The sequence below is a fragment of the Haemaphysalis longicornis genome, unplaced genomic scaffold (assembly GCF_048455015.1).
Source record: "Haemaphysalis longicornis isolate Haplotype H1 unplaced genomic scaffold, Haemaphysalis longicornis Haplotype H1 scaffold_7, whole genome shotgun sequence".
Classification (NCBI taxonomy): domain Eukaryota; kingdom Metazoa; phylum Arthropoda; class Arachnida; order Ixodida; family Ixodidae; genus Haemaphysalis; species Haemaphysalis longicornis.
This window is the reverse complement of record NW_027526422.1, coordinates 10,535,044-10,561,532: the sequence shown is the minus strand read 5'-3', so window position 1 is coordinate 10,561,532 and position 26,489 is coordinate 10,535,044. Positions and strand designations below refer to the sequence as shown.

The following is a 26,489-nucleotide window of genomic DNA, read 5'->3' as shown; positions in this document are numbered from 1 at the left end:
GGTGCACTGGTGACTGGAGTCTAGACCACACCGGACACCGTAGTATGGTTTAGAATGTGCACATAAGCCTGTTTTTGTCTCCACCAAAAGTGTAGCTTTTAATGCGACTTTGACCGACTGCTTTCGTGAGCTTTGTCCTAGCCACTGCACCACTGCTACGGGTAAATCAGGAGTACCAAGTACACTAGACTTTAAACAAATCAGTTGGATACGTAATTGCGATAGCATCGATAAAATGTGTACGCTTCTGGAGTGAATTCCCCATTGTTTGCCCAAAGCAGCCGCCGTCGGGGGGTATCAAGTCCCCAGAGATCCATGGCAGGCCTTTTCAGGCCGGCCAACCTGTTTGGCCCAGCAGGACTGGAATGTTGATGGGACCAGTGACAAGCACGAAGAGGGAAAGGCACGCAGACGTGGAGGAGCGGCCAGCCAGGAAGAAGCGGGGGGAGGAGGGTGTGCAGTACAGTGTATTTTCTGTGACCTGGGTTTCTCCTCGCAAGTACAGAGCTGGTCCACGATGATGAGATTGCCTCTTCCCTTCCCCATGGTCACTCGGGAAAGGAGTTGAACATGGAGAGCTCCTCGAAGGAGGCCGTGCCGGACTGGTCCAGCATCTGGAGCATGTCTGACAGCTCCTGCTGCTGTGCGGGCGCCCCTCCCCCGCCCGGCGCCGGAGGGGCCTCGCCCGGCTGCCACTGGCCCCACAGGCCTGCATAAAGGAAGGGAGCCGTCACGGCAGGCAGGGGAAGAAGTCTCAGACGGGCATGCCTACTTTCGTGCCCCGGGCCATAGAGGGGAACTCAAACGCACTACAAAACACCACTTCTACTCACACCACATGAGGTCGCTGAATTAAAAGGCATTTCATATCAAACGACCAGGGCAATACATGCTCTATAACACATGGTCTGGTTTTTGGGACTGCTAGGATGAAGCGGAGGAACCAGTCAATCCTGTTTTTTCTAGGAAACCTCTTTTTTTTTTCTTTTCCAGTTTTTTTCTAAAGCTTGCTCATGTAATGGCATTTGAATCTAGTGTGGCCACCCCATGTTTGATAGTGCACAAGCGTTTTTGTCCGTGATCTAACTCCCACTGAGTTATGCCCTTCACGATGCGCACATCTGCCACATGCCAAAAGACACCATCAAATCTGTTTGCCTGGAGAAAGGTATCGGTGGAGGGTATCACAACAGTGCCACTAAAACGCAAGATTTTTCACATCACCAACCACATTGAGATCTACGGGTGTGTCCCATATAAAACTTGGCCATTGGAAGAGACATTCATCTCCCAGGGCTATTCCAAGTTTCCCTTCGTTTCAAAAATGCCCCTTTGGGTTATCCACGCTAGTGCCAGTAGACATTTGCCCCTCCCACTGCATTCGAACCAGCACATTCACACGCGGGCTGCGTTTCCAACGCCCCGGCCGACAAGGCGCGGTCAGCGGGACATGATGGCCGCATATTGCAAGCTGCAGCCTAGCTTTTCCTGCTGTTTCATAATGACGCAATACAGCATTGCTGGCCCTCAAACTAGGCATTTCCTGGACAACACTTCTGCAGTAAGCTTTCCCCGAGCCTCCACAAATAGCTGATCACCAGCGAATCACAGGTGATCCCAATTGCATGCTCTTCTCCACAGCCTCCAAGTTCACCTGTTGAAGTTTAGGGCACCTTGCACCTTTTTTAACTCTTTCGTGACCACACCATAAACCATCGATCACGGGTGAAAGATGATTTTCGAACCTCTCGCAAAAACTAAAAACGGCGCTATCTGGGCAACTTGCGCCATCTGGCGTGTTCATTGGAAACCCCTTTTTCAGTTTCGTTGCCGTTTGTTTACATTTCACGTGGGTAGACAGCATCGCGAGTGAAGTTTGGACCCAAGGTAGCGGCGAGTTGGGCGAAAATGGCGTCCTATTTCACAGCGCGCTATGCAAAGGCAGACAGCGGTTTCAGGGACTTTCGCCACTGCTGCTACTGATTTTTTTTACCCCAGCAGCAGTGATGTGGATTTTTCAGATTTTATTTCTGATGAAGACTCTCCAATTCAACAGCCTCAGACTTGGCAGGTGCTGCCAGGGAAGGTTTGCGCTGTATTTATAAACAAAACGTGCCAAATGTCTGACGATTGCAATATTACTTTCATGTGAAGGGTCTGGACAATACGCAGAGGGGATATTTTGCCAAATGCACCACGCCGTATCGCGTTATCCCATTCAAGATACCCTGGCACTCATGTAAAATTAGCACTGCGCACTGCTTCTCAAGGGCGCTTAATTTTAGGGGCGAAGCTCCTTAAGTCATGGGTCTGTCCATCCCTTGTGTCTCGTGGTACGTGACCGCCGCATGCTTTCGGAGATGTCGCAAAGTGGGCCGCGTTGCACGCGCAAGAACCGGCTGCAACCGGCAAAGAAAACTCGGCACCGGGAGCGCGAGCTTGTCTGTGTTTGCCAACGGAGGCGCGAGCACACGTGCACTGCGAGGGGGAGATCACGCAAGAGATCACGCCACGAACGCAGGCAGTCGTTCTCGGAGATTGAACGAGACGCAAGGACCTTTGCTGGTTTCCTCTCGTCTTGTTCGGGCACAAGTTCGCCCTAAATAAAAGTTCTTTCTTTACCGTTGTGTCCCATCCTACGTGACAAATTGTGGTGAGGTGCGGGGTAGTCCTCGATGGCGCGGGGTCTTTCACCAGGTCTGGGCCTGGGAGCATTGACTCCGAAAATAAAAGTTGATTTGTACAATGTACGCACACAGTCTTACGTCTTTCTTAATGATGAAATGGGCGAACTTTCACGGGAGAGTTACGGTTACCGATGATCTCCCCCTCTCGAGCTTCGCCCCACTTATCATCATTCATTCCGTGGATATGGCGTGATTTTTTTTTCTTGTTTTTTACCGCTGCAATGATAAGGATTTTGTGTGAGAACACAAACAAGCATGCTTGGATGCATATTTTAGGGTGACCGACTGACTCTCAAGTGGCTTCGCGGACTGGCACAGCTGTCAGGGCCATTAGGTTGGTGGGCCCGCAAAAATCCAGAACTTAGTGTACAGCGTTGGTGTATATATTGAACCAGCTTAGGAACGCAGAAACATTTCATATATCTTAGAATTCTTAAAACAATTTTTAGGCTCAGTAAAACTGCCTATTTGTGTATACTTTTTTGTGCATTTCTTTTTGTTTCGTTGACCAATAATCTCTCAATAATTACATCTTTCACAAAACTGCCGTTATGTGTTTGAAAGAGAAATCAATTAGCTACAATTTTATGCATAGCGTTTGAAAGAGAAATCAATTAGCTACAATTTTATGCATAGCAATGCTAAATGTGTCCAGCAGCTCAAGAGAAAAAAATATTTTCTGAAAGCACCCAAAATCGGCCATTTTTCTGGTCACGAAAGAGTTAAGGGGGGACGTGGCTTTCAAAATCAACTTTTTTATTTCTGAGTGGATTTTGATGAAAATTGGCACAGCAACTGGAAATGCTTTTGTGATAACACCATAAAAATTTCAAGATAATCTTTTGATAACTTTTTTATTTATTAAATTTTCTTTCTGTTCCGCTTGTACCGAGCTTGAGCGACTTATAAAACACGATAGAAAACTTGTTCGAAGTGCTTTGCATTCCCAAATAAATGGGCGAGGTCGTGACAGTTTTAGAATTTTTTTTTTACAAAACAATATCTTTTAGTTTTCATTTTTTTAGAGGTTAATGTGCAACAGGCATGTTGACTGTGAATGACTATTTGAATAAAAAAAGTCACAAAAAACAAATCTGGAAAACCAAAAGTGTCACGACCTGAACTGTTCATCAAGGAATGTAATGCAAGAAACGGAATCAAAATAGACCCAGTGGTCACGAAGCAATCCCTGGTACAAGCGACATAAGTGGCAAAAAAAACTGTTTTGAGAAAACGGCTTCCGAAGTTGCAACATCGGTTTCACTAATCAAAAGTCGCCACGGTTGCAGCCTTTCATGTCCTTTTGAACATGGGGCTTCTGGAATGCCTTTCCTTGAAATTGGAGTGCCTTTTACAGCCTTTCTCTTTCCAGAAAACATCATTTTCAGCTCCTCTGTGAAGAGTACACACCCCACTTTGCAGACCAAACGGAGGGGAAGATGGGTTTCAATGGGCTTTCAATGCAAAGTAGGTTAGCTGGTTGGCTGTATCGCACTGGACAACCTCCTTTTGCAGTGTTGTCACCATGGCAACAAGTTAAGCATTTTTTTTACTTAAATTTGAACATTTTTGGCTTTTTTTATGTTTTATCTTGCCTGGCACAGCAACTTAGTACTCATACGTGCAGGTGTTCATTGCCAAAAGTTTGCATACCACAAGGATGAAAATGAGCTACTTTGAAGCTTGGTAGAGTATTCTGCATAACTCCCAACTCCAATGCAAGAGCATATTTTTTTACTACTTTTGACATTCAAGGCATCCAATATTTCTCGCAGCACAGCCAGTATGCCCTAAGCAATGGTATCAATAATTTCCCTAAAAAAATCACTGTTAAATGCTGCCACAGTAACGTACATTTTTAACGCAGAGAGCATATTTTTATTCCTATATTACTAACTCAAACCTGTTTGCATGAAAATTACAAGTGCACGGGAAACGTAGCGCAAGAAAGGCGATATGGCTCGCGCGCACCGCAGCGCACGCTTACCGCGACATATCGAACTTTGATTATACCTGATATGGCTGGTCAGGTCGCTTTTAAGATTAAATCTAACGTCGCAGGCATTAATTACAACTACTGGCGTTCAATCGTAACCGGTTGCCCAGTCATGTGATGCTCCAATGCGCGTCGTGTATGCTGTGCGCGCCACAGCGTTTGACGCGTCGACCGTTTCTTTCTCAAGGCTAGCGAGCCCACAGTCAAAACACAGCAATAACTAAGCGTGTAAACATCGCAAATCCGACTAAAAGTTCACTTCACGAACCGCTATCGCAAGCGCGCACACCGCGTCACCCTCCAAGGTCTGGCGACGGTAGAGTCACGCGCACCACGAAGTGTTCGATGACCTCCGCCTTTCGAGCCACACAACTTCCCGTAATCTGGCTCGTTATCTCTGGCATTCCCATCGCGATAACGTGCGTGTTGAATACCACAGATTGAACAGAAACTCGGCCGAGCGAAGCGGCGAAAATGAACTCAATCCGCTCGCTACGCAGCTCAGGCGGCCGCCATCTTGCGTTGCGCCCGCGACATCCAATCAGGAGGGTCGTTGTTCAGCGCCCCGACCGGAGGACCAATAGCGCTTCAGCATCTATTTCTAGCTTCGTTTGTGCGTCGTTTCTTTTCTGCCGTTTGTGCGTTTGTGAATGAACGAAGATACAAGAGACGAGCGGAACCGGAAAGACGATCGCTCGGCCGATCTAACCATATCAAAATGGCCGCGCCCGGTGGCACCGTTGCGGAGATAGAGCGCTCCGAAAATTGCCGTTTTTTCGCCCTTTTGCGCTGATAGTTTGTCACCGCGCCTGACAAAAGTATTTTTTTATGCCACTTCGCGACGCTTTTCAGCGTAAAAACTTTGCAGACACACAGAATAGGAAGCATAGAAGCCGAATATGTGGGTTTCAAAAAAAACGATGTTTTGGTCATTTTTCCGAAGTTGAAAGCCGCGTCCCCCCTTAAACGCTTTTGATGGCACCTTCAGTTCATTTTGATTCCTTCTTATCTAAGTTAACTTCGGCAACTGTTTTTCTGAACTTGGCGAACCTTACATTTTTAACAAGCTTACCAGTTGTGCACGCACGTGCAGCTTGCAAACTAACTGAAATGAACTCAGCAAAGCTTCAGTAGCCAAAATACGGATCGCATGTACACTAGCTGCGAGTTAATTCCGCTTCATTGACCTTACAAAGCTTATTACTCTCTACAAACTAACATAACGGCACAAAACAGAAATAAAATGGCAGCCCCCCCACGGGTAAACAAATGTCATGTGGTGTGATGTTTACCAATGACCATCACAGTGGCACACACCAATAGGAGAAACGAGTGCCGATACTCTAAACCCCTTCACTCAGTGACACTATATGAACCAACAAGCCCAAAGGCATCCACTGCCTCCAACATTGTTGTAGCCGTTCAAAAAATTTTGTGTGCAGCACAGCCTAGTCCACTTATAACAGTGCTCAAGTGCAAGAAAATTTCATTGTTATAACCGATAATTGCTATAAGCAGGTTGCGAAAAAAAAAAGACAAAACAGAGATCAAAACATTTTATTTGCATGCAAGCAAGGTCGTGCTACATCTTATTTGCAAAAAAGATGCCATAGGCGGTGAGATGTTTGCTTAACACGAAGCTGGTTTTTTCAAAAGCACCTATAGGTGCTTCACCTGGCTGAGCGAAAGGGCCCGAGGTTCTGTATCATGCGTTGGGCCTCCTGCAAAGACCCTAAGTGAGTCGGCTGCTCAACCGCATCGTCAGAGTATCCCTGTCACCGCTGTCTGCAGCACGCATCTACGCAACGATCGCCTCTTCAGTGAGGCACTCGGACGATTCCAAAACATCGGCCCTGACGTCCCATCCGTGGAAAAACGGGAGGCAGTTGGCACCCACTCAAATTCAAAGCGGTGCCCACGTGACACAACAGGCAAACAAAGGTGAGCGCGCGAGTGAGGGCGCCAGGACGATGCCAAAGCGGCGGCACTGGGAGGAGGATTTGGAAGGAAAACTGGTCCCTTCCTTCCTTCGCTTCGTCGTAAGTGATGCAGTATACTCATTTTCTGGCGGCTCGCTGCGCCTGCCGTTGGCACGGGGAGGCGGCGGCAGCTCAAACTTTCGATGCACGGTGTAACCGGATTCAATTGTTATATCCGATATCGCGGAACTGGAGCATTGTAATAAGCGGTTTATTTTACCATAGAACGCATACAGAAGCAGACAGTCCCATAGTTGTTGATCATTATATCCAATATACGGTGAACTCCCTTTAAGACAAACTCGAAAGAACGATGATAATTTGTTCGTCTTATCAGAAGACCTCCCCAAAAAAAAAATTGGCAATACGCCCAAGTGCATACAAACATCTTGCTTCAAGCTGGTGAGTGAAGAAGACTTACAACTGGCCGCGAGGCCCACCACTGGAGAGGCCGGCGCTGCGATCGTTTTGACGTCACTTGTAGGATCACCGCTCCTATCTTGCTGCGTAGTTGGCTTGCAGCGCGTTACACTTCACTTAGGAAGCGCATTCTAAAAGTATCTTCGTGTTAATTTCCTTCGTTTGAAGCTAATTCTCAGTACGTCAAGCGCAGTTCGACCCAATGGTAACTGTATAACCGTAGCAACTTGGTAGATTATCCGCAAACACCATGAGCGTGGTGGTGTATTACACATGCGACCGAAGCGTATACAAGCAGCGGCTTGTTCTAGACGATCGCCGAGTGAAGTTTCTAGATTTCCCTTGTTCGCAAGAAATGTATCAAGCGGGAAAATGTGAAGCGTTAACTGCTCGCAGAAGCACACGCACCCGCCGTGCCTGCCCGCACAGCCGACGGTGTGGCTTGAACCGACGCAGGTCGCGGCAGCAACAACTTGTCCCCGCTTTTTAAAATCACACAAGTCGTGGAAAAGAAGTTCCAGTTTGGTGAAAGTGGATGTTAGTGTGATGAAAAATTCTGATAGGTAGTGTCTACAGCTCTGGTTTTCAGAGTGATGCTCAAATATCTGCTGCGATTTACGCCGACCGGCCGCGGAGGTCGGTCCCGGCAGCGCCGGCCCGTTCACGCACGGTGCGGCGATCGGCCGAAGGATGGCTGTGCTTGCGCGCAAGAATCGGCCGAGGCCGTGCAGGTATCTTGATCGTCGATCGCTTCAACGGAAATCACCGTGCTTACAGAGTTCCTAGCGCGGTGAAACGTTCTGTTAGGGACTGTCACTCGCAACTCTAACGGCGATGAAATATCTGCTGCGACGCCAAGCCTAAGTTCTAAAGTTCCCAACATCCGATTACGTGCATCCGAAGCCGGCTGCGAGCTGTTGGCGAAGGCCCTCCCGTCGTGCACGTGCGTGTTGCGTTTGCGTTCCACTAACTTCTTGAGGGCCCCCAACACTCGATTCTCCTATTCTAAATATCCCCATTACCCGAAATCATTAACGACGTGTTTCACCTCGTACGCAGCCTCGCCTTCTGTGAGCAGTCGTGAGTTTCGAAATTGATGCTTGAGAAATGCCGGCTTACTGTAAACATACAAAACACGCTGCAATTATAAATTACCACGCCGAGCACCTAATGAAAACTAAATATAGCCTTGTCCGAACCCGCTCGAAGGCGTTAAAAACTCGCGTTCATACCGTTCATACATTGCGGACAAGTCGCGAAAAGTAAACATCAGCCGTGCAGAGTACAGGCTACGGCAGTGATCGTTAATCAAATCCGGGCATGACTATAAAAACATCATAGAGGAAATAAGCACTGATTAAGCCAAACTGCAGACGATAACAATACTTTTAAGCATGTGCGGCGAAGCAATCTGATCACCGTTTTCGCGTCATTCATTTATCAGGCAATACGAGCAGTTCGCACGGTGAGATCATAAGTGAGCGACGCGTTTCTGTCGCTGTTACAAGGTGTTTGCTTGCACGCACATGCCCCGTCACAAGTATTTCATAATGAATTTACAGCGTACTTTTCTCGGCATCAGTTGCATCGTCCTTGGCGTTAGCTGGCTGCGTATGTAAGAGCTGTGGGTCGCGATGGTAGCATCTACCTGCGGCGGTGTCGCCGGGAACAAGCGAGTCGCTGATTGCTTGCCTGAATTATTTGGTTTACAGACAACTTTTTTGGTAATTTGCATCAAATCCACAAGGAGCGGGCGAGACAGTGGCCACAACAAAAAACCACTCTTCCGCATACGCACGGGAAATGTGTTGTAGCAGACGACAACACAATTCGGCGTCCTACAAGTGACGTCACTCGTAGGTGGCGCCACGGTATGTCCTCGAGGCCAATAGAGCAAAAAGACAAAAAAAATTTACTTGAGTGCAGAACTTGATAGAAGACTGTCTTCAAGTGCTCTTGCCAGGTCTTACCCAGCACGAGCGGCAACGAAAAGCATATGCCCGCTAACTCAAGCAATAACGCAGCAAAGACAGAGGGAACTCGTTGACTTTTCGACGGTGACGCAGTGGGACTCGCGACACGAACCGACGCAAACTCATACGCTCCTGCTTAGAAGCGGAAGTGGTCAGGAGAGCTGCTACGTTCGCAAACAGGAAGTCTCCGTCGTCGCTTTTTTTATGCTCGTAGATTTGCGCCTCTCTCCTCCAGAGCAGATCTGCCACAAAACTCACCCCCCCCCCTTTTTTTTTGCTTTGCCTGTGCCTGTGGCTCCACGGGTTGAAGGGCAGGAGCAGTGGTAGCTTTATCCGCATCTTTTTTCTTGCTCGCTCTCTCCCTCCGTGGTGCGAATTTGCTTTGCACTGGTTTTCTTTCACTTTTCTTTTCCTCTGGTCACGTGAATGCCCCGCCGCATCCCGCCAAGGCTGCCATGTTAGCTACCCAGAATCGGCAGCAGTGGTGGTCACTCCGAATGTTGTTTGTCTTAACCGAAGAGTACATGCAAGGCTGTTCGTCTTAAACGGATTTTTTTTTTGCTTTCGGTCTATGGAAAACCAAACAAACCTTCCCACACTGTTCAGCATAAGTGAGAATTCGTCTTAACCGAGTTCCGTCTAAATGGGAGTTCACTATGCTGTTATGCATGGTGCCGTTATAAGTGGACTCGACTGTATTCCCATCGCATGCGATGAAGTTGGAGTCTTTCACAGGAGGCAACTGAAAGGGAGAGCTAGCCTTTGCCACGAATGCCTCGCTTCAAAAGAGCATGAGCGCTGCATTCTCTGCACAACCGAAGCAACGCGAGGAGAGAGAGCATCTTACCTGGCCTCCCTGCTCCGCCCCCTGGTGCCAGCTGTGTGTAGGTGGGGCCAGAGGGACTGCGTGATGGGCTCAGCTGGCTGCTACCACTGCCCCCATAACCAGGGGCCCCATACTGCTGCTCCTGGGGGGAGAAGGGAATCCGTCACCGTCGTCACTGAATGCACGTGCCATCACTGACAAAATCTTTTAATGTCCTATCATGGACAAGTCGCATGTCTGCTCTGGATTGTGCATACAAAATGAGTTTGCTACCGATGCATTTACTAGCCCTTTGAATAATAGCAAAAACTACTGCACGCAAAAAAGTTATAAACCTCTTTCTGTGTCGCTGGAGCCGCAAAAATCCGCACTACAAGCAGTACCACACTATAGGAACAAAACATGCGCGAATCCAATCACATTGCAATCTTTCAGTCACTCTTTGTTCATCATCACTCAAACATAGGCCTCTTAAAAATAGCGGTACGGTCTACATTTCGTGTTTTTTTTTTTTCCACATCAGACGCTACTGCAGAGTTTACAAGCTGCTGCTTGGTATTGCGAACCGCGAGCGCAGCATTAACTTCTTTGTGTTTGTGTTTTGAGGGAGTACGTCTACGCTTCCTAGAGTCTATGAACGGATGCCGTGGAACAACAAGATAAGAACGCAAGGGGGATTTTCGTTTTTTCCCCCCAGCTCGTGTTCATCATGCCGAAGGCGGTTGCTTATCAGCACAGCTTGCAGGTAGGGAAAACCTTCGGCGGCACCGTGGCTCGCTATCTTCAGATGCTCAAAAAGAAATAAGGCGGCTGCTTATTTGCTCAACATTGTTATAGAAACAACTTACCCCGTAAGGAAGGGTGGGGAAGGGGAGAAGAGGAGGGCATCGCTAACTTCCAAGGTGCGTCAAGCAAGGACAGTTGTGGTTATCATACGCGTGCAAACGAAACACGTGAACTAAACGGTGCCTATTTTTTTCTTTTCTATGTCAAAGTTAGAGGAGAGAAGGGATGGCACACTGCATTGGATGGCTGATTCTGTCTTTTTTTATTTCCTAGCGACCCTTAAAACGATGCCCCAGCTCCGCCGGTCGATCAGCGGACCCCCCAAAAAACTGCACTGGAAAAACAGTACTGCGCTTCAGCCAACCACACCATAAGCGGTAAGCTTATGCATTGACTTCTATGGGAGGCCTACTGGTTGCCAGGAAAACACACGTTATATCCAGTCCCGCACTACAGTAAAGCCCGCTTATATCGAACAGTGCGAGGATTGTAAAATAGTTCGATATAGCAAAAATTCGATATAGAAAGTGACGAAAAAAAAAAAACTTATACGAGAGCAATCTTGCCGACGGAGTCACGAGCTAACGCTGAGCTCTTAACACCCTGCAGTTCACTATTGATATGACACTTTCTCAAAAAGAAAACATTAATTTATTGGGGCGGAAGAACTACGAGAGTGTAGCCTGCTTCTTGGAGCACAACGCGTTGCTGGTGACTGCTTGCTCCACGGTATCTAAACAGTCGACAAGCACAAGACCGCTGCCCTCAATGGCACTGCAGTATCGCCGTAGCAGGGCCACGGCAGCGATGGCTTCGCTCGTGCTCCGAAGCGGTACGGAGTCCTCGGCGTCTTCGACAGAGCGGAGATAAGCATGGATACAAGTGAATAACGGCGAACCCCGCGAACCGAGCAAGTGCAGGCAGCGAGTGGCGCGGACTTGAAGTTCGGTGACACCGCAGCCCGCAGTGCCCAATGTGGCCCTTTCGGCTCCAACGGCATGCATGCGTAGAGCTGGTCCACTCTGCCACGGCCGGTTTGGATGCGCCCGAGCTCGCACGGGAGTCGCAAGCGACACCCGCGCCACCGCTGCGCGCTGATGTATTGCGGGAAAGCCTGCCGCATGCCTAAGGAGAGTGAAAAATCCCGCGCGGGAGAGTTCGATATATCCATTGTGAGAAAAATCGCATTCGATATAAAAGGTTTTAAATGCATGTAATTTTTACCAGAATTATACAAGGGTTCGATATAGGCTAGAATTTGATATATCCGTGTTCAATATAAGTGGGCTTTACTGGTTACGTTATAAATGGTCTACACTGTACTGGCTTGTCAATGTACAAATTTATTAACCACAAATTATGCCTAAGAACAATGCCTGTAGGATGTTTTGCACGCATGGATGATTTTATGCTATGTCAATAGTTACTGCCTTGTGGTAGACCAACAAAAAAAAATTGCTCATACAAAGCTGTGCAACAGTTTGGATACCAAAATCAAGCATCTGCCTTCTTTACATTCATTTATAGGGAATTACGACACGTGTTACATCATTCTAAATAACTCTCCTCGCTTAGATGTGGAAGTTTTTTTGTTTGCTTTTTTTTTAAAGATAAATGCGTTTCTGCTGTCTGCCACATATTTATGCTTCTAAATAAGCACATTGGTACAGTTCCCTTAGCCAGTTTTGTTAAGCCCCCGGAGCTTTTTTCTTCACATGAAATAAAGTTGAAACGAAACACAAACACGAAAATAATGACGAGAATGTGCAAAATTTAAGGCTTTGCTTGGTGGAATGAAAAAAAAAAATGGCAGCATCTCTACTCTGTGGATGATGGCGAGGGTGCGGAGTACGAGGACTGGAAATGACATCCAAGTTGCGCCCCGAGTGACATCCGATTTGCGCCCCGACCGTCATTCGATTTGAGCCGTGAGTTGCACCTTGAGTGTTCCCTAAATGAAACTGCAACTCACGGCTCAAATTGAATTTCGCTTAATTTTCACTTGATGGTGGTGTGCGCACGGATGGATGCGGACGGACATTGTGCGGTCCTAAGGTACTCCACACCTAATATAGTAGAACCCTAGTTATATGTCCCCAGGCTTCACAAAGGACTAGTCAAGTCCCCGCGAAGTTCCCGTAGAAACAATGCATTAAAACACTCAGTTATCCGACACGATTTCATGCATGACCCGCACTACCTGACGACCTACGCAAAGCGAGTGATTGACCGGCAGACGAAATGAAGGTGCTGTGGGCCTGTTCCGCGGACATTGAGCACCCGCTTGATCGGTCCTCTCTGGCATAGCTTTTTTCTCCGTCTCGTTTTTCGTTTATCTCCCCTCCAGCAGCTGCCTGCTCCCCTGCACAACCCTTTCCCCCTCTCCTCGCGGGTGTCTCCTCTTGTTGCACAGCAGTCTCAGGGGCAGTGTGCAGCAAATATTAATTCCTCCTACTCCGCAGTGAATAACCTTAGAGGTTACGCTGACAGGCTTAGCCTTCCACGTGTTCGTCGTGATCGTGTGTGCCGTAATTCGCACTGCCTGGCAGGAATCGCAGCAGTCAGGGGTGAGACAGCAGCTGAATCAGATTTGGGAGCAGTTTTGGGAGCAGCGAAATCTCGATTTTGGTGCAGAAGAACCTTGATTCAGAGCATAAGAACGACATTTATTAAATAATCACCTTAAGAGCCCAAAAAAAATCTAATTTTTGGCAAGGCATGGGGTAAAGTGCACTTTTTAATCGGTTTTGAAAGTACATAACACTGAAACAGCCTTTCAATAAAGTTTTTTCTACCAGAGTATCACAAGGTACGAACTGCACTACCTTTTTACAAACCATTTTCAAATTCTTAGGCTCTATGCATAGATAGCATGGAGTGCCGTTGAAAATAAAAAATTGAAAAACTAAGTAATCGTAAGGCATTTTTATTAGCATGTGAATGCTGAAATTATTATTGTTGTAATCTCAGACTCGGCGTTATGCACAAGTGTAGAGCCACGGCAAAAGTTGCGCAAAGCGAGGTGACAGACGTCGCACCCCACCAGCCCTCCCATTTCAATCCCCAAGGTGCACGTTGACTACGATCGTAATTTGAGTAACATTGGCATGCTTAGCCACCTCCCTTTTGGCATTAAATTTCACTTCAGATAAATGAACCATCATAACTAGTGTGAAATAATAGCCCGTCCCGCTATCGGACACTGCTTGAACATTTTGCAGCGATGTAGCCTGCGCCGCTACTTCTGCAGCGTCGATCATCCCATTCCCGCCGCTCGCAAGCTCACTGTCAAAGGCAGCAATAACTCAGCATTTTATAACACCGCAATGAGTCCGAAATTTCACTTCAAGCACGCACTGGCCTCACATTCAAGGCCGAAACACTGCGAATTCGCGGGCGCCATGTTGTTTTTGATGAACTCCCTTCCTTGGAGTCCCACAACAGATCAAATGACTAAATGTAAACCCAGCCACCCCCATAACTAAAACCAAGGTAGAAATCGGCGAAGAGCACTCTGCCTGATCCACAAGAAACTGCTTCGCCCGGTGGCCACGTTTTCATATCTTCACCACACCAAGATGGCGGCGCCCAGTAATGTCGTTCCGGAGATACGGCGCTCCAAAACTTGCCGTATTTTCATCAACTTGCACAAGTACAGTTTGACAACTCCGTACACATAAGTATTTTTTCTACAGGACTTTTCAATGGTTTTCGATGGGAAAACTTAAAGGGGTCCTGAAATACCTTCCGCCGATGCATGGATGTACATGTAACCAAATAAAGCAATGTATTAGCTATCTCCTCCCACAAGAATTTTGTTAAAGCGATGAGTATTAGCTGAAAAATCATAAATCGAAAACCGCGCATTATCGTCGCACTGCGTTTCCTCCTCCTTTCAACTTACTCTCCGCTGTTGACGGCGCGCCAGCCTTCCCTCCCGTGATGCTGCGCTCCGCGGCGGCGACGTACTTCCGCTATTGCGCTGCTCACACTGCCGTCTGCTACGGGCAAGCTTTGTTGACACCTTGAATCATGCACTCCGCTCAAGGCTGGAAAAGCGAACGAAAAACCTTGCCGCATGTGTGCGGCGGCCTGGCCTTGCCCTTTCACGGTGTACGTTGCTGTCTTATTTTGCGGTGGTGGTAATTCCTGCCGGCGGCATGTGAAAGAGACATTTTAAACCGATACAGAACCCGTGCACAAAACGCTTCAATCATGTGACCAGTTCAGCTTGGGGCGACGCGTGGTGGAGAGCGGCAACGTTGGCAAAACATCCTCCGCCGCGGCTCTGAGCTTTCTAGCGCTGGAGCGAGCGCCATTTCTTTGACAATCTCAAACATCGGTTGCCTTGGCAACAAGGCACAAACCGCTCCAGAAGTCAGTTACGGTTCCGTGATCCCGATTCAGCTCGGGGCCCCATCTCGCGACATGTGGGCACTGCAGGCATACCACTCACTCCCATTGGGAAGTGCGAGATGCGTTTGGCATTACAGGAGGCGATGGTGTGTGTGTTGTGGACGCCTTTGTTTCGCGATGAAATGCGACGTTGTGCTTCTGCGGGTGGATAGTGCTTCCCATGTTCTGGATTATCTTTCTCGAGCGACGTACGACTCAACCTCGCATAGTGTATGTGCAGTGTGCGTGGCTAAAAGCCATCTCGGCTTGCGCGCCAGAGTTAAGTGACTTGCTGTTCGTCCCCGCAAACCGCGCGCGAGGTGAGTGCCGAATTTACGACGGGCAGGAGGAGGCAACCCATCGTCTGTCAATCGCGGTTCAGGCTTGCAACGCTTGTTGTGACGTTGTGTTCGTTCGAAATGCGTCTCTGGTTTGTTTTGAAGTTGAATAAAATGTATCCGTCAAACCCGGGCATTCGGCTCAGGGCGTTCTCTGCGATTGCACGAAAGAAATGCCACGGGGCTTCAACGCTTTCTTTATGGAACGTACTCAGGTAAGAGAATATCCATGTCGTGTTATGGCCGTGTTGCATTCAATACGAACGGTTAAGCGTTTGTTTACACTTGTTTCGTTTGTCGTAAAATGTCCAAGCACTCCGGCACTCCACTCCGCTGGCAGATCCGCCGGCGAGCCGACGCTGAGCAGACAACTCATCTCTTTGCCGGAAGTGCGTGAAAAAGCCGCCCAATAGCAGGATGTCTAGCTCATGACGAACATATGGGAATCGATGACGTAGACATGTGAAGATGGCGGCGTCCAAAAACACGAAGGGAAGGGTGAGAAAAAAGCGACAAACTTTGCAACAAAAGTGTGAGCTTTCCGCTGCGTGTAAGAGAGTAATACTTGGCACAGATGACGTTGACGACCCAATCTAACGATTGCGCTACTTCATTTAGTGTGCTCAAAACGCCTTTCTGGGCCCCTTTAAAAAACGCACAGAATATAACATGTGCAACCCGACGTTGTGACTTTCGAAAAAACTATCTAGGGGGACACTTTTATGCAGGTTTTTTATTGAATGGTCAATCAATTAAACCTTTGAAAACAGCATCACCTTGGGTATGCTGGAAAATTATGCCGTCAGTAAGCATTCCCCCCCCCCCCCCTGAAATTGACGGGAGGATTAAAATCATTGGCTCTCAGACTGTTTTGGAGCAGTTTGGCGCAGCTTTTGCGATTTTCAAGCTTTTGGAGCAGCCTGGCGCAGGAAAACAAATTTGTATCAAATCTGCGCAATACGCGCAGCTGTCTCACCCCTGAGCAGTGGACTGCAGGTACAAGGTTCGTTTTTAATACAGCGTTATTGGCACCTGCCCTGCAGTATTTTTATCGCATTTACTTCTTTAGTGATTTGGGTTTCTTAGCCCTGCAAAGCTTTAGTTTGTAGTTTACATTAAAGTTTTTTGCGAATCCGCTGTGCAAAACTGTATTCAAGGCGTAATTGTAATTCGGATTTTACGACGCTTCTTCACGGTACCGACAAAGTCGTATAATAATCAGGGTTCTGGTGTAAAAGAAAGGTTCAGGTGTTTAGAAAGCGCTGTTACCAATCACTATAGCTGCCAATCACTATACCAATCACTATAGCTATAGAGAAGCCAGAGCTTTTAAGATACTAGGAAGTAAAATAATGGTATCCTCCAGGTATGCTTAGAAAGCATTATAACCACACCTCATTACCCCAACTGAATCAAGAGATTTTACACTTTACGTGGTACATATTACACTTTACGTGGTTCTGGTTCATAATTTCACGTTCACGCATCAATTGTTCATGACTAGACACTGCAGGACAAAAGTCGCTTTTAGTAATTTCAAGCCCTCATACCTCAGGGTTGCCCTGTACCATTGTTCGCCCATGAATCTTCTTATTTCAGCCACCTAGTTGCCTCCCGCATCTACTGCGCTACTTCTGTGGTCCACCCGTTACACATCCAATGAATGCCATGCCTTAACCAGCTACAGTCAAATCCCGCTACAACGAAATTGACGGGACGCGCGAAAAATTTCGTTTAAGCGAAAATTCGTTGAGGCGAAATCCGCTCCAACACACCACGGAAAGGCCCGAAAAATAGCCCCGTATGTTTCCGCATCATTGGCAGCAAAAAAACAATGTTTAGAAAAAGGAGTGACGCGTAATAACGTCATGTTTATTCGGATAACAAACATACCAATGGTTATCTGTGTTCACTGCACGCAAAGAACGCGTTACGGAGGGGGGTGAAGAAATGCAGGCGCAAAACGTATTGCTGCTCAACAAGGCGTGCCCACCGAGCTGATTACTTGTAGATAGCTGCTAGGCCGTCGGAAGGCCCCCTCTCGCTTGTGGCAGGAGCAGTGCCGTTATCTTATCCTCTGACAGGGCACGGCAGCTACTGACCTTGGCAGGCAAGACGCACGTGCTTGCATTAAACATGACCGCGCGCTCGCGACTAAGATAGGATGACTTGGCTTCAAGACCAAACACGCAAACATGATTTTTGCTCTTGGCTATGAAGAATGGTAGAAGGAAAACGGCAAGGACAGCTGCTCACGAGTCACAACGCATACATGACGGCGCCGCGCCAGCAGCGGAGCACATTCGTGCGATTTCAATTGGATACAGATTGGCTGTAGCTCCGGCTTGGCAAACCTAGCCTGTGCCTCATGTAAAGACGGCCAGCCACATCGTTATCACCATCAAACAATGGCGTCCACCTATGAGTTTTTTTTTTGTTGTTTTGTTTTGTTTTGGGTGGCGGTGTGGGCGCACCGCGCATGTTTTCGGAGAAACTAAGCGTCCTGAATGTTTAAAAAGTTACAGATAGCTGGTGCTATGCTTATTTTATTGTAAAATAATTGTTCAAACCCAGCCCAATTCATCGAAAATTTTGTTGAAGCGAAAGCAAGCCAGACAAATGGTTCGTTGTGGCGAGGACTTTGTTGCATTGACTTCTATGGCTAGCTGACGGGGAAATGGAAATATTTCGTTGAAGTGGACTTCGTTGTAGCGGGATTAGACTGTACCACCAGGCCACCAACACCCATACCCTTGGCACATGAAATTGCTTTGCAATCTGCTCCTATACTTGATTTCTAAACAACAAAGGAATACAGCACAACCTGGGCTTCACCTCAAAACCTGCTTCTTGCACATTCAGCACGCCCGATCGTTTGCAGGTTGATTAGAGCCCGTACCATCCCACGCCCACCCCGAAACAGCACCAAAATCAAGGCCAAGCCACCCACCTGGTGGGGAGGCACCCTGGGTGGAGGGGCACTCCACGCCTGTGCGGGCGGTGAGCCCTTGGCCAGGCGGGGGCCGCCCGCCGCGTATGCCTCGTAGCCGCCGTAGGCCGCCCCGAGCGGTGGCGGGGGAGCCCCCCGGCGATCGGCCGCCGAGCGGTAAGCATCCGGCGGCCGGGGCAGCGAGTAGTCGAGCCCTTCCTTGGCATGGTGTCCATATCCAAGGGGCAAGTCGGCGGCCGGGGGCGGCTCCTCGGCCTGCGTCTTGGCCGAGGTGTTGGTGCAGACGACGTACTCCACGTCGTTGGTGTACGGGTTGAGGAAGGCGAAGGAGGAGGTTCGCAGCCAGAGCCACTCGCGGCTCTTGGCGCGCAGCCGGTACATGACCGACATCACCTGGCCCTTCATCTTGAGCACCTGCTCAAAGTTCTCCTTCATGTGGCCCTGGTCCTCTGGGTGGAAGAAGTCGAAGCACGGCTTGCCCAGCAGCTCCTGCGGCTGGTAGCCCAGCACCGAGGTCACCCGGGGGTCCACAAACGTGAACTTGCCGTCCAGAGCGTGCCGCGAGATGAACTCCGCTGTCGAGTTGGAGCCCACCAGGTCACTCGGGTTGGGCGCGCTAGTCACCTGCAGCCGCCCAATGGCCACCAGGCAGCAGTGGCTGCCCCCGTCCTGGTCATTGGGCTCCACTTGCACCCCTGCATTACGGTCAGCATGTTTGATTACGCCACTATGGACACCTTTGCAGTTTGAACCAGGCTACCAAGGGTAGCGACCAGATGAGTCTGCTTGCAAAGAACATATTCATGAAATTGGCAAGCCAACAGTCTAACTCACCGTGCACTCCAGAGCTACACCAAGCCTAGCTGTGCACTTGAAAGGAGATGGTCGCCAACTCTTAACGTGCTCACGAAAATGGTCAGTAAAAACAGAAACAAATATACAATGGGAACCCTTATTTTCACCTTGCTCAAGAAAACATGGCAAATTTCGATGACCGAGTCACATTTCGAAAACTACAGCTTGAAATCAGTGAGAGGAAAAATCCCTGCCTGCACATTTCACAACTATGAACAGGCCACCAAAGTCGCAAGACGAGCGGTGTGATTGACCTGCAGACCAAGCAAGAGTGAAACATGCTCCATGGAGACTTACCCGAAGGGGGCCAGTTCTTGATGTACCCCGTACAGTGGACGACGGCGTAGGCAGCCCCGTCGGGCGAGGGGCCCAAAGCGTTGCGCTGGCGCAGCCTCTGCAGGCCCTGCACGTCAGGCTGCACATTCCCTAGCTTCATGCGGCAGATGAACCCCCGCCGGGAACCCATGCACAGCCGCATCGACGCTGCACAGCACCACGCCACACACTAAGTCAGGCCCTTCTTCCAAGACCACTCTGCCCTCCACAGCATCCCGCACTCTCACCTACCGTATTTATTCGAATCTAAGCCGATAGTTTTTTTGAAATACTGATATATCAAACTCCAGGGTCGGCTTGGATTCGAGGATTTTGAAACACGCGCCAACTTCCAAGTGAAATTGTGGGAAGTGGCACGCAGCTAGCGCCACCCAGAAAAGAAAGTATTGTAGCCATTACTAGACGAGCCAGTAGCCACTTAAGGGGCCATAAGGGGCCATAGCTGGGGGCGATGCCGCCATTTTGAACTGTGCAGATAGTGGCCTGCGTGTGGTGTGGCGTTTGGTTTTGACAGCGCAATGGCACCAAACAAGCGGTGCCATTATAGTGCCGCTTTTAAAAGAAAAGTTGTTTTAGCCGCGGAGTTGTCGTCGAACGTTCAAGCCGGGCGGGACTTTGGCGTCGATGAAAAAAATGTCCGTCATTGGAGGATGCAACGAGAGAGGATATTTGCGTGCGCCACAACGAGGATGGCATTCAGAGGCTAGCAGCGATGATGACTCAGAATGAGCACCGCATCTTCATGTTCAATAAATGTGTTTTCTTTTTGTGAACGCTGACCTCGCCTTTTTGTTCGGCGTACATTCGAGGTACTTTTTTTTTTTTTTTTCCGTGGCTTTGGACTTTCGGGGGTCGGCTTAGAATTGGGGCCGGCCTAGATTCGAATAAATACGGTAACTGAACAGAATCATCAGTCGGCAATATGTTCCCCTGTTCAACAGTGTGGACAAGGGAAAAGAGCCGACAGCGGTAAGTTATGCGCGCATTACCGCGAGTGCATCGACTTACACTGATGTCCTTCCTTCTTGACGGTGCCGGTCTTGAGATCCAATATCCGGCCCGAGCTGGAGGCCTCCTGGGTGGACAGCTGCTCGCGCACCTTCTCCACGTCCTCCGGGTGGATGAGGTCGTAGAGGCACGCATTGAACCAGTCAGACTGCGGCGAGGAACAAAGGGGAGGAGGACGTTCAAGCATCCCGCCAACTGGTCGGTGGTGGTGGGGGATAAGACAGAGCGACCAAGCCACGCACCTGTGACTGGTTGAGCACGGGGCCAACCGAGTCGGAGACGTAGATGACACGGCCCGTGTCGCAGGAGACGACAAAGAGGAAGCCGTCAGCGGCCTCCAGGATGAGGTGCTTGAGCTCCTGGTCGGTGAGGAAGGAAGGCTTGTAGGTGCCGTCGCTGCTCGTGTTTCCCGTTCCGCGGAGGGACTTCATGTGGGCCACCGCCATGCGCAGGATGGTCAGCTTGTCCGGCTTGCGCGCCAGCGCACTACACGTGGGCACCATGTCCGACAGCTCCGTGATGTAGGCCGTCATCTTGTTGCGGCGCCGACGCTCGATCTCGCTGTGGTTCTCCTTCTTGGCCGACAGCGACTCGAGCAGCTCGCCGCCGCCGCCATCGCCAGGCCGCGGCAGCCCATCGTTGGGGCCCCCCGCGGGGGGCCAGGCCGCCTCGTACCGCTCCTTCTCCAGGGCCTCCTCGTCCATGCGGCCAAACTTGTTGTCCTCCTCATCGGCAGCGCTGCGGCGGCAAACAGCGGCTGCAGCAGCAGCCCCCTCGCTCGCACACGGGAAACACAACTTACTCCTTGTAGCAGCTGGCCTTCCGTTTCTTGAGCACCTTGCTGCCGTCTGAAACTGCAAAGAGAGAGCGGATGCTCACGCTACGACTGACGCATCATAGCAAGTGCTGCCCAACAGCAGTCTACAAAGAAGGGACGCAGTGTCTCCCTTTGACCTGGCACGGGCTTCATCTCGTTAAACTGGCATTGCTCTCTTGATTTAGAGATTTACACAACTGCCCTCCAGCTCCAAAAGGCCTGAGCCACATCCCGAAAAAAAGCAGTGGCGACGCTAACATTCGAGTTCACGCTCGAGATGCACCTCTCATGGGCTGCACCCACACTAGACCAGACAGCCCACGCAGGCCTTGGTACTTTCATCCGCAAAAACTTGTGAGAAATGTGCAGCAACGTTCCTCAGCCTTCCTCGTCAGCATCGTTTAATAAATTATGAACTGTACAACCAAAGCACACTCAACCCAAATTTTTCTTTCAAAAAGGGCTTCAACTCTTTTCTCTTTTTTTTTTTTTTTGAGGCTACGAGAAAAATTCAAAAGCATCTCCTTTTTAACAGCAGAGCTGTTTAGTCTGAGCTTTGTCCGTCCGTCACACCAAAGAACCTTGAAGCCTCAAGAAAAAAGTAATTGGGAGACCTCTAAGCCATGAAACCTGCAATCTAACCACTGCGCCACCCCAAAGGCCCGATGGATACAGGTTAGCAGTGGCAAGGAACAAAACCCATGCAACAAATTGGAAAGAAAAAAAAAATACACTTCCGTGGTCAGAATTGAACCTGGAATTGAATTCACATTACAAAACTGGTGTGTATCTGATAGAGCTATCATCAAATCCCAGGCATATAGCATTTCCTTTGGGTTCGTAGCGCAGACGTTGGCTTTTTACTTGGCCGCAGGTTCTAGCGCATGCTAGCACAGTCCACTTTGGGAGAGATGTGAAAGCCTGCGGACGAAACAATCCGGTCCTGCCAGTCACAGAGAACTTTCAGCAGCAAGTTCGTAAATAAATGTGAGGTGCGGCAGCCGGGTCTCTAACGGAAAGAGAGGAGCCGCCAGCTCTGCTGTTTCTCCAGCCTTCCACTATCAGTGCAAGCTGTGCCAATTTTTTTTTTTTTGTATAACAAGACTAGGATACACCTAAGTGCTGATGTTTGAATATTACAGCACTCTAATTTTGATTCACTACTTCCCATGATCTCTCCGGGACCGTTCGCGCCTTGTGCTGCTTCCTCCTGTCTGCTCTCTCAATCCTTTCTTTTGGCTATCGGGGCATCATCTAATTGGCAGCTCTTTTCTCGGCCTCATGGGTCATTGCCCTGTTCGCCCCTTCCCCAGTTTGTTCTTTGGGGCATTACACGGTTGGTCTGCTTCTTGGCGGCCAATTTAAATTAACCATGTTTTTCTCTTTCTTTGGTCCTACTTTCAGGCAACGCGATTTTGTCATTCACTTTGGGGACTGCCCCTTACCCATACCAGCAGTGATAAATCTCACTACCGCAAAGTTCCGAGAGACCGCTCTTCTCCGAAACATCGTCCACCCCCTTTTACGAGTGAAATATTCAATTTACTAAAAGACCCGAAAGATGGCCCACCCCCTGAAATCGCACTAGCTTCGACGCCTTCGAAAGCCTGGGGAGCTCCCCCTGTGAAAACGTGCCACATCTGCCAACACCACCGACGTCTCGATTTTGAACAAAAGAGACTGCCTTGACTGGCAAAAGGAAGGGGTAGTAGACGGGAAGAACAGAAGAGTGGGAAGATAAGGGCACAGTTGACATCCGGGAACCAGTGAGAGAGAAACAGCAAACCACTCTTGCAAGCTTTGCGTCGGAGCTGTGGGAGTCTGTCCAAACATACCACCTTGGCATCGTTTAAGCGGTGTGGCATCTCTACAAGCCTTGACGGTTCTTAGGACAGCGAGTTCAACCAGCGCCTAAACCTCTGGGAGCACTCCCGAAACTTGGGCGAGCATGGTGGACGAAGCACCACAGGTCATGTTCAACTCTGACAGTGACACATCGTCTGATGGCTTTAGCAACAATAAGTGAACAAAATAAACGCGAATCATCTATTTATCTGTCGATGCAGCCATTTATTTGTAATTTTCACACTCGACCTGAAAGTTCACCCATCTCGTATTTTTTACTTGATATTTGTGCTGTTCAGATTGGAGGGGCGGCCACTTTTTTGTGGTTTTTCGCCCATCCCGTATTTTGCACTTGATATGTCTACAATTTGGGTGGCCGTTCTTCTGAACTTTACGGTATGTACAAGCAAAGAATTACCAGTTCGAAAATGAGTAGCATTGTTTGAATGCAAGCACAGTGTACCAAAGAATATATGCTTCCTGCAAAGTAGTCACACAGCTTGGAAGACACGCACATACGTTTCCCAAGACCTCCAAATCCCACACCAGTACACACGGCCAACCGATATGACACCCTCCAGTGTACAAACTGTTATCATAGATGCTTCTAAAGACATTTCCACCAAGTCTTTTATATCGACCTTTGTAAAGTCATGAACCCTCTGTGTGTGAGACTGCAAGCTGCTTTGCTTCAACGTTTGCTTCTCTCAACCACGGTGCCTCCACAACCAGCATTGCACCCTGCATTACCACTGGACAAGTTTTTACTACGAGATACCACTAATGTGTTGGTAATTCAGTTTATTGTGTTGGTAATCTCTCTGCATTTAAATCATGCTATTTCATACTGAAACACATTGAAAACTTTTCTTGTTATCTGTGGCAGGCCAAAGTATTTATGCATGCATTAACTGGTATGGTCAGGAGTGCAATGAGGGTTTAAGTAACAAGTGTATAACCAGGAGTTCAACAACATTGACAAGCAAGCTTTCAATTCATATTACAGCACACTAAAGCGTGCTTTTTATATGTCCTTACGACCTGCTATGACTGCTTTTTCAGGGACAAGGGAGCAATAGGACAGTGAGAGGTTTCAATCTAAGACAACACGCTTTACGACCTGAATGAAATTCCGAGTTGCGCCTATTACAAAATTGCCTGTTACAAGTTGTGAAACAGTACCGGATTCCAGACCTCTAACATGCACAGAAGCAAACTTTTCTTGGTTTATCACCACCTTGCTTGTTTTGAATCACACCCACGTTGTCCACCTTCGGCCAATCAGGGCTCACTTGATGTTGACACTCTGAAACGGACGGAACTCAACGTCTCTTCGATTATGCCTGCACCAGTTCACGATTAGGTCAGCGCAGGTGTCACCACTGCAAAACCGGTGCTGCATTTTTTTGCGTCTGCTTCTCCACCTCATCTCCGGGAATTGCAGGGAAAATCGCGAACTCGTCCTGCACTCTCTGCACCGTCGGTAAATCGAAGAAAAAAGTGCAGGCGCCGCGCGTTGCACTTGAAAATCGAAGAGGCGAGTGCCGCACTACCTAAATGAGTTCAGCCAAATCGAAGACGCATTCAGAATTCCACCCTCAGCAAGTCATCGGGAGTTATTTCGTGGGGACGTAGACAGACTGTCGTGCACACTGGCTGAGGTCGGCTGGACCCATAAACGCCATTGCATTCGAAAGACACATGTTTCGCACTAATTAAATGATGCGGACAGACAAGCCACGCACCACACTTAGGTCAGCTAACCATTTGCACTGATCAAGCCACGCACCGAGTTCTACTACAACACAGTTAGGTCAGTTAACCACTTGCACTGTTCAAATAAGGCCGCCCTTCGTATTCCAAGGAGTCACTGCGTAGGCAAGCACGAATTCATAACGGAGTAATGCGGTGTTATGTTTAAGCCAGCGTGGGGGGATGCCGCAAGTCACGGTTCCAAGCGAAAGTGCTCGACAGCGTCATCTGCGAATGCACGAAGTCTTACCATCACTGAAGGGGACCCCGCTATTGACACTAAAACCTGGAATATTCAAGACCCGCGGAAGGAGGTGCTTCCCAAGTTTCATTTGCCTTAGCGATGCGGCCTTGCAATCTAGCACTGGGTTCATATGCGACTCAACCAGGGAACACGCCACGCTGTGCTCGGGAACCACGGTGATGGACTCCAAACTGTTGTGTACCAAACCCGCTGTAACCTGAAGGCTTTATTGGTTACATTCAAGTCTCGCGATCGTTCGTATGCTGGTGTCAAGATGCCAGCTGCTTCTTGGAACCGCGCAGCGGAGTGCGCCTGATCGCACCTCTCGGCAGTGGCTGCCCAGCTCGGGCCGCGCGTGCACTGCTCACTCACCTGGGTTGGCTGCCGCTGCCATGGGACTAACGCGGCCAGGTGCAACCACCGGCCCAGGGGACCGCCGCCTCGCGCTCCGCACGGACCCGAGGCGAAGGCTGAACCATGCGTTCCTGCGGCACAGCGACGGCGCTCGAGAACGATGACGGCGAGGCTTCGCGAAGCGCCAGCGACGCTCGGCCCGATCACCCGGGCACGCACTGACGCGCGCACGGGTCCCGCACAAAGACACGCGCGGAGAGTCTAACCGCCAGCTTTTGGCCACTCACTCCGCACTTTTCACTCGCTGACGGAACGCTCCCGCGACGATCGTGAACTCGCAAAAATGGCCGCCACTCACGCGCACAACGCCACACAGAGTGGCCCCACAGTGCCCACAGGCCACAACGAGTGGTGCTGGTAGAGCCAGTAGAGCTTGCTCCGGTAGCTTGCTTGGCTTGGTGCGCTGGCCCAGCCCAACAGCGCGGTGGGAGATTGGTCAGGTGAGAGAATGCCGAGAACGCTTCCACCAGGCAGGCATCAAGCAGTTGCGGTCTGCTTCGAAAACCCCTTGACAGATGGCAACACCTTCGCCGCTCCTCCACCCATTAGGCCCCCTGACTTGTACTGCCTCGTTGCGGCCGATAATGCTTTGTGCACATAGATACCTTTAAAAGGTGGCGAAAACGTTACACAGCTGCCTAGGCAGCCGAGTTGGTAAAGAGTCGGACGTGTAATCAGAAGGTCGTAGATCTCTTTGGGTCATGGGTTTGTTCCATAGAGTTAATACAACTGACGTTTGTTCCCCCCATGGTTCCCCCCAAACCTGGACGCGTTTTTCTCCACTTGGCTTTTCTGTACGGGTCCGTGTCGCAACAAGAAAAACACCTTTATTTTGAATGAGGACCGTCGGAAGCGTCAATGAAAGTTT

The 26,489-nt window shown here is 49.3% G+C and overlaps 1 protein-coding gene across 1 annotated transcript; it reads right to left on the bottom strand.

Annotated features, from left to right (window-relative positions):
- Positions 1-447: 447 nt before the first annotated feature.
- Tgo (Aryl hydrocarbon receptor nuclear translocator homolog tgo) lies at positions 448-26,065 on the bottom strand. The gene is made up of 8 exons (XM_077675961.1): positions 25,580-26,065; positions 21,352-21,403; positions 20,792-21,287; positions 20,550-20,697; positions 19,503-19,688; positions 18,351-19,045; positions 9,903-10,023; positions 448-709 (listed from the first exon to the last, which is right to left on the bottom strand). The coding sequence occupies exons 1-8, from the start codon at positions 25,599-25,601 to the stop codon at positions 549-551; spliced, it is 1,881 nt and encodes a 626-aa protein (XP_077532087.1). The 5' UTR covers positions 25,602-26,065; the 3' UTR covers positions 448-548.
- Positions 26,066-26,489: the final 424 nt, after the last annotated feature.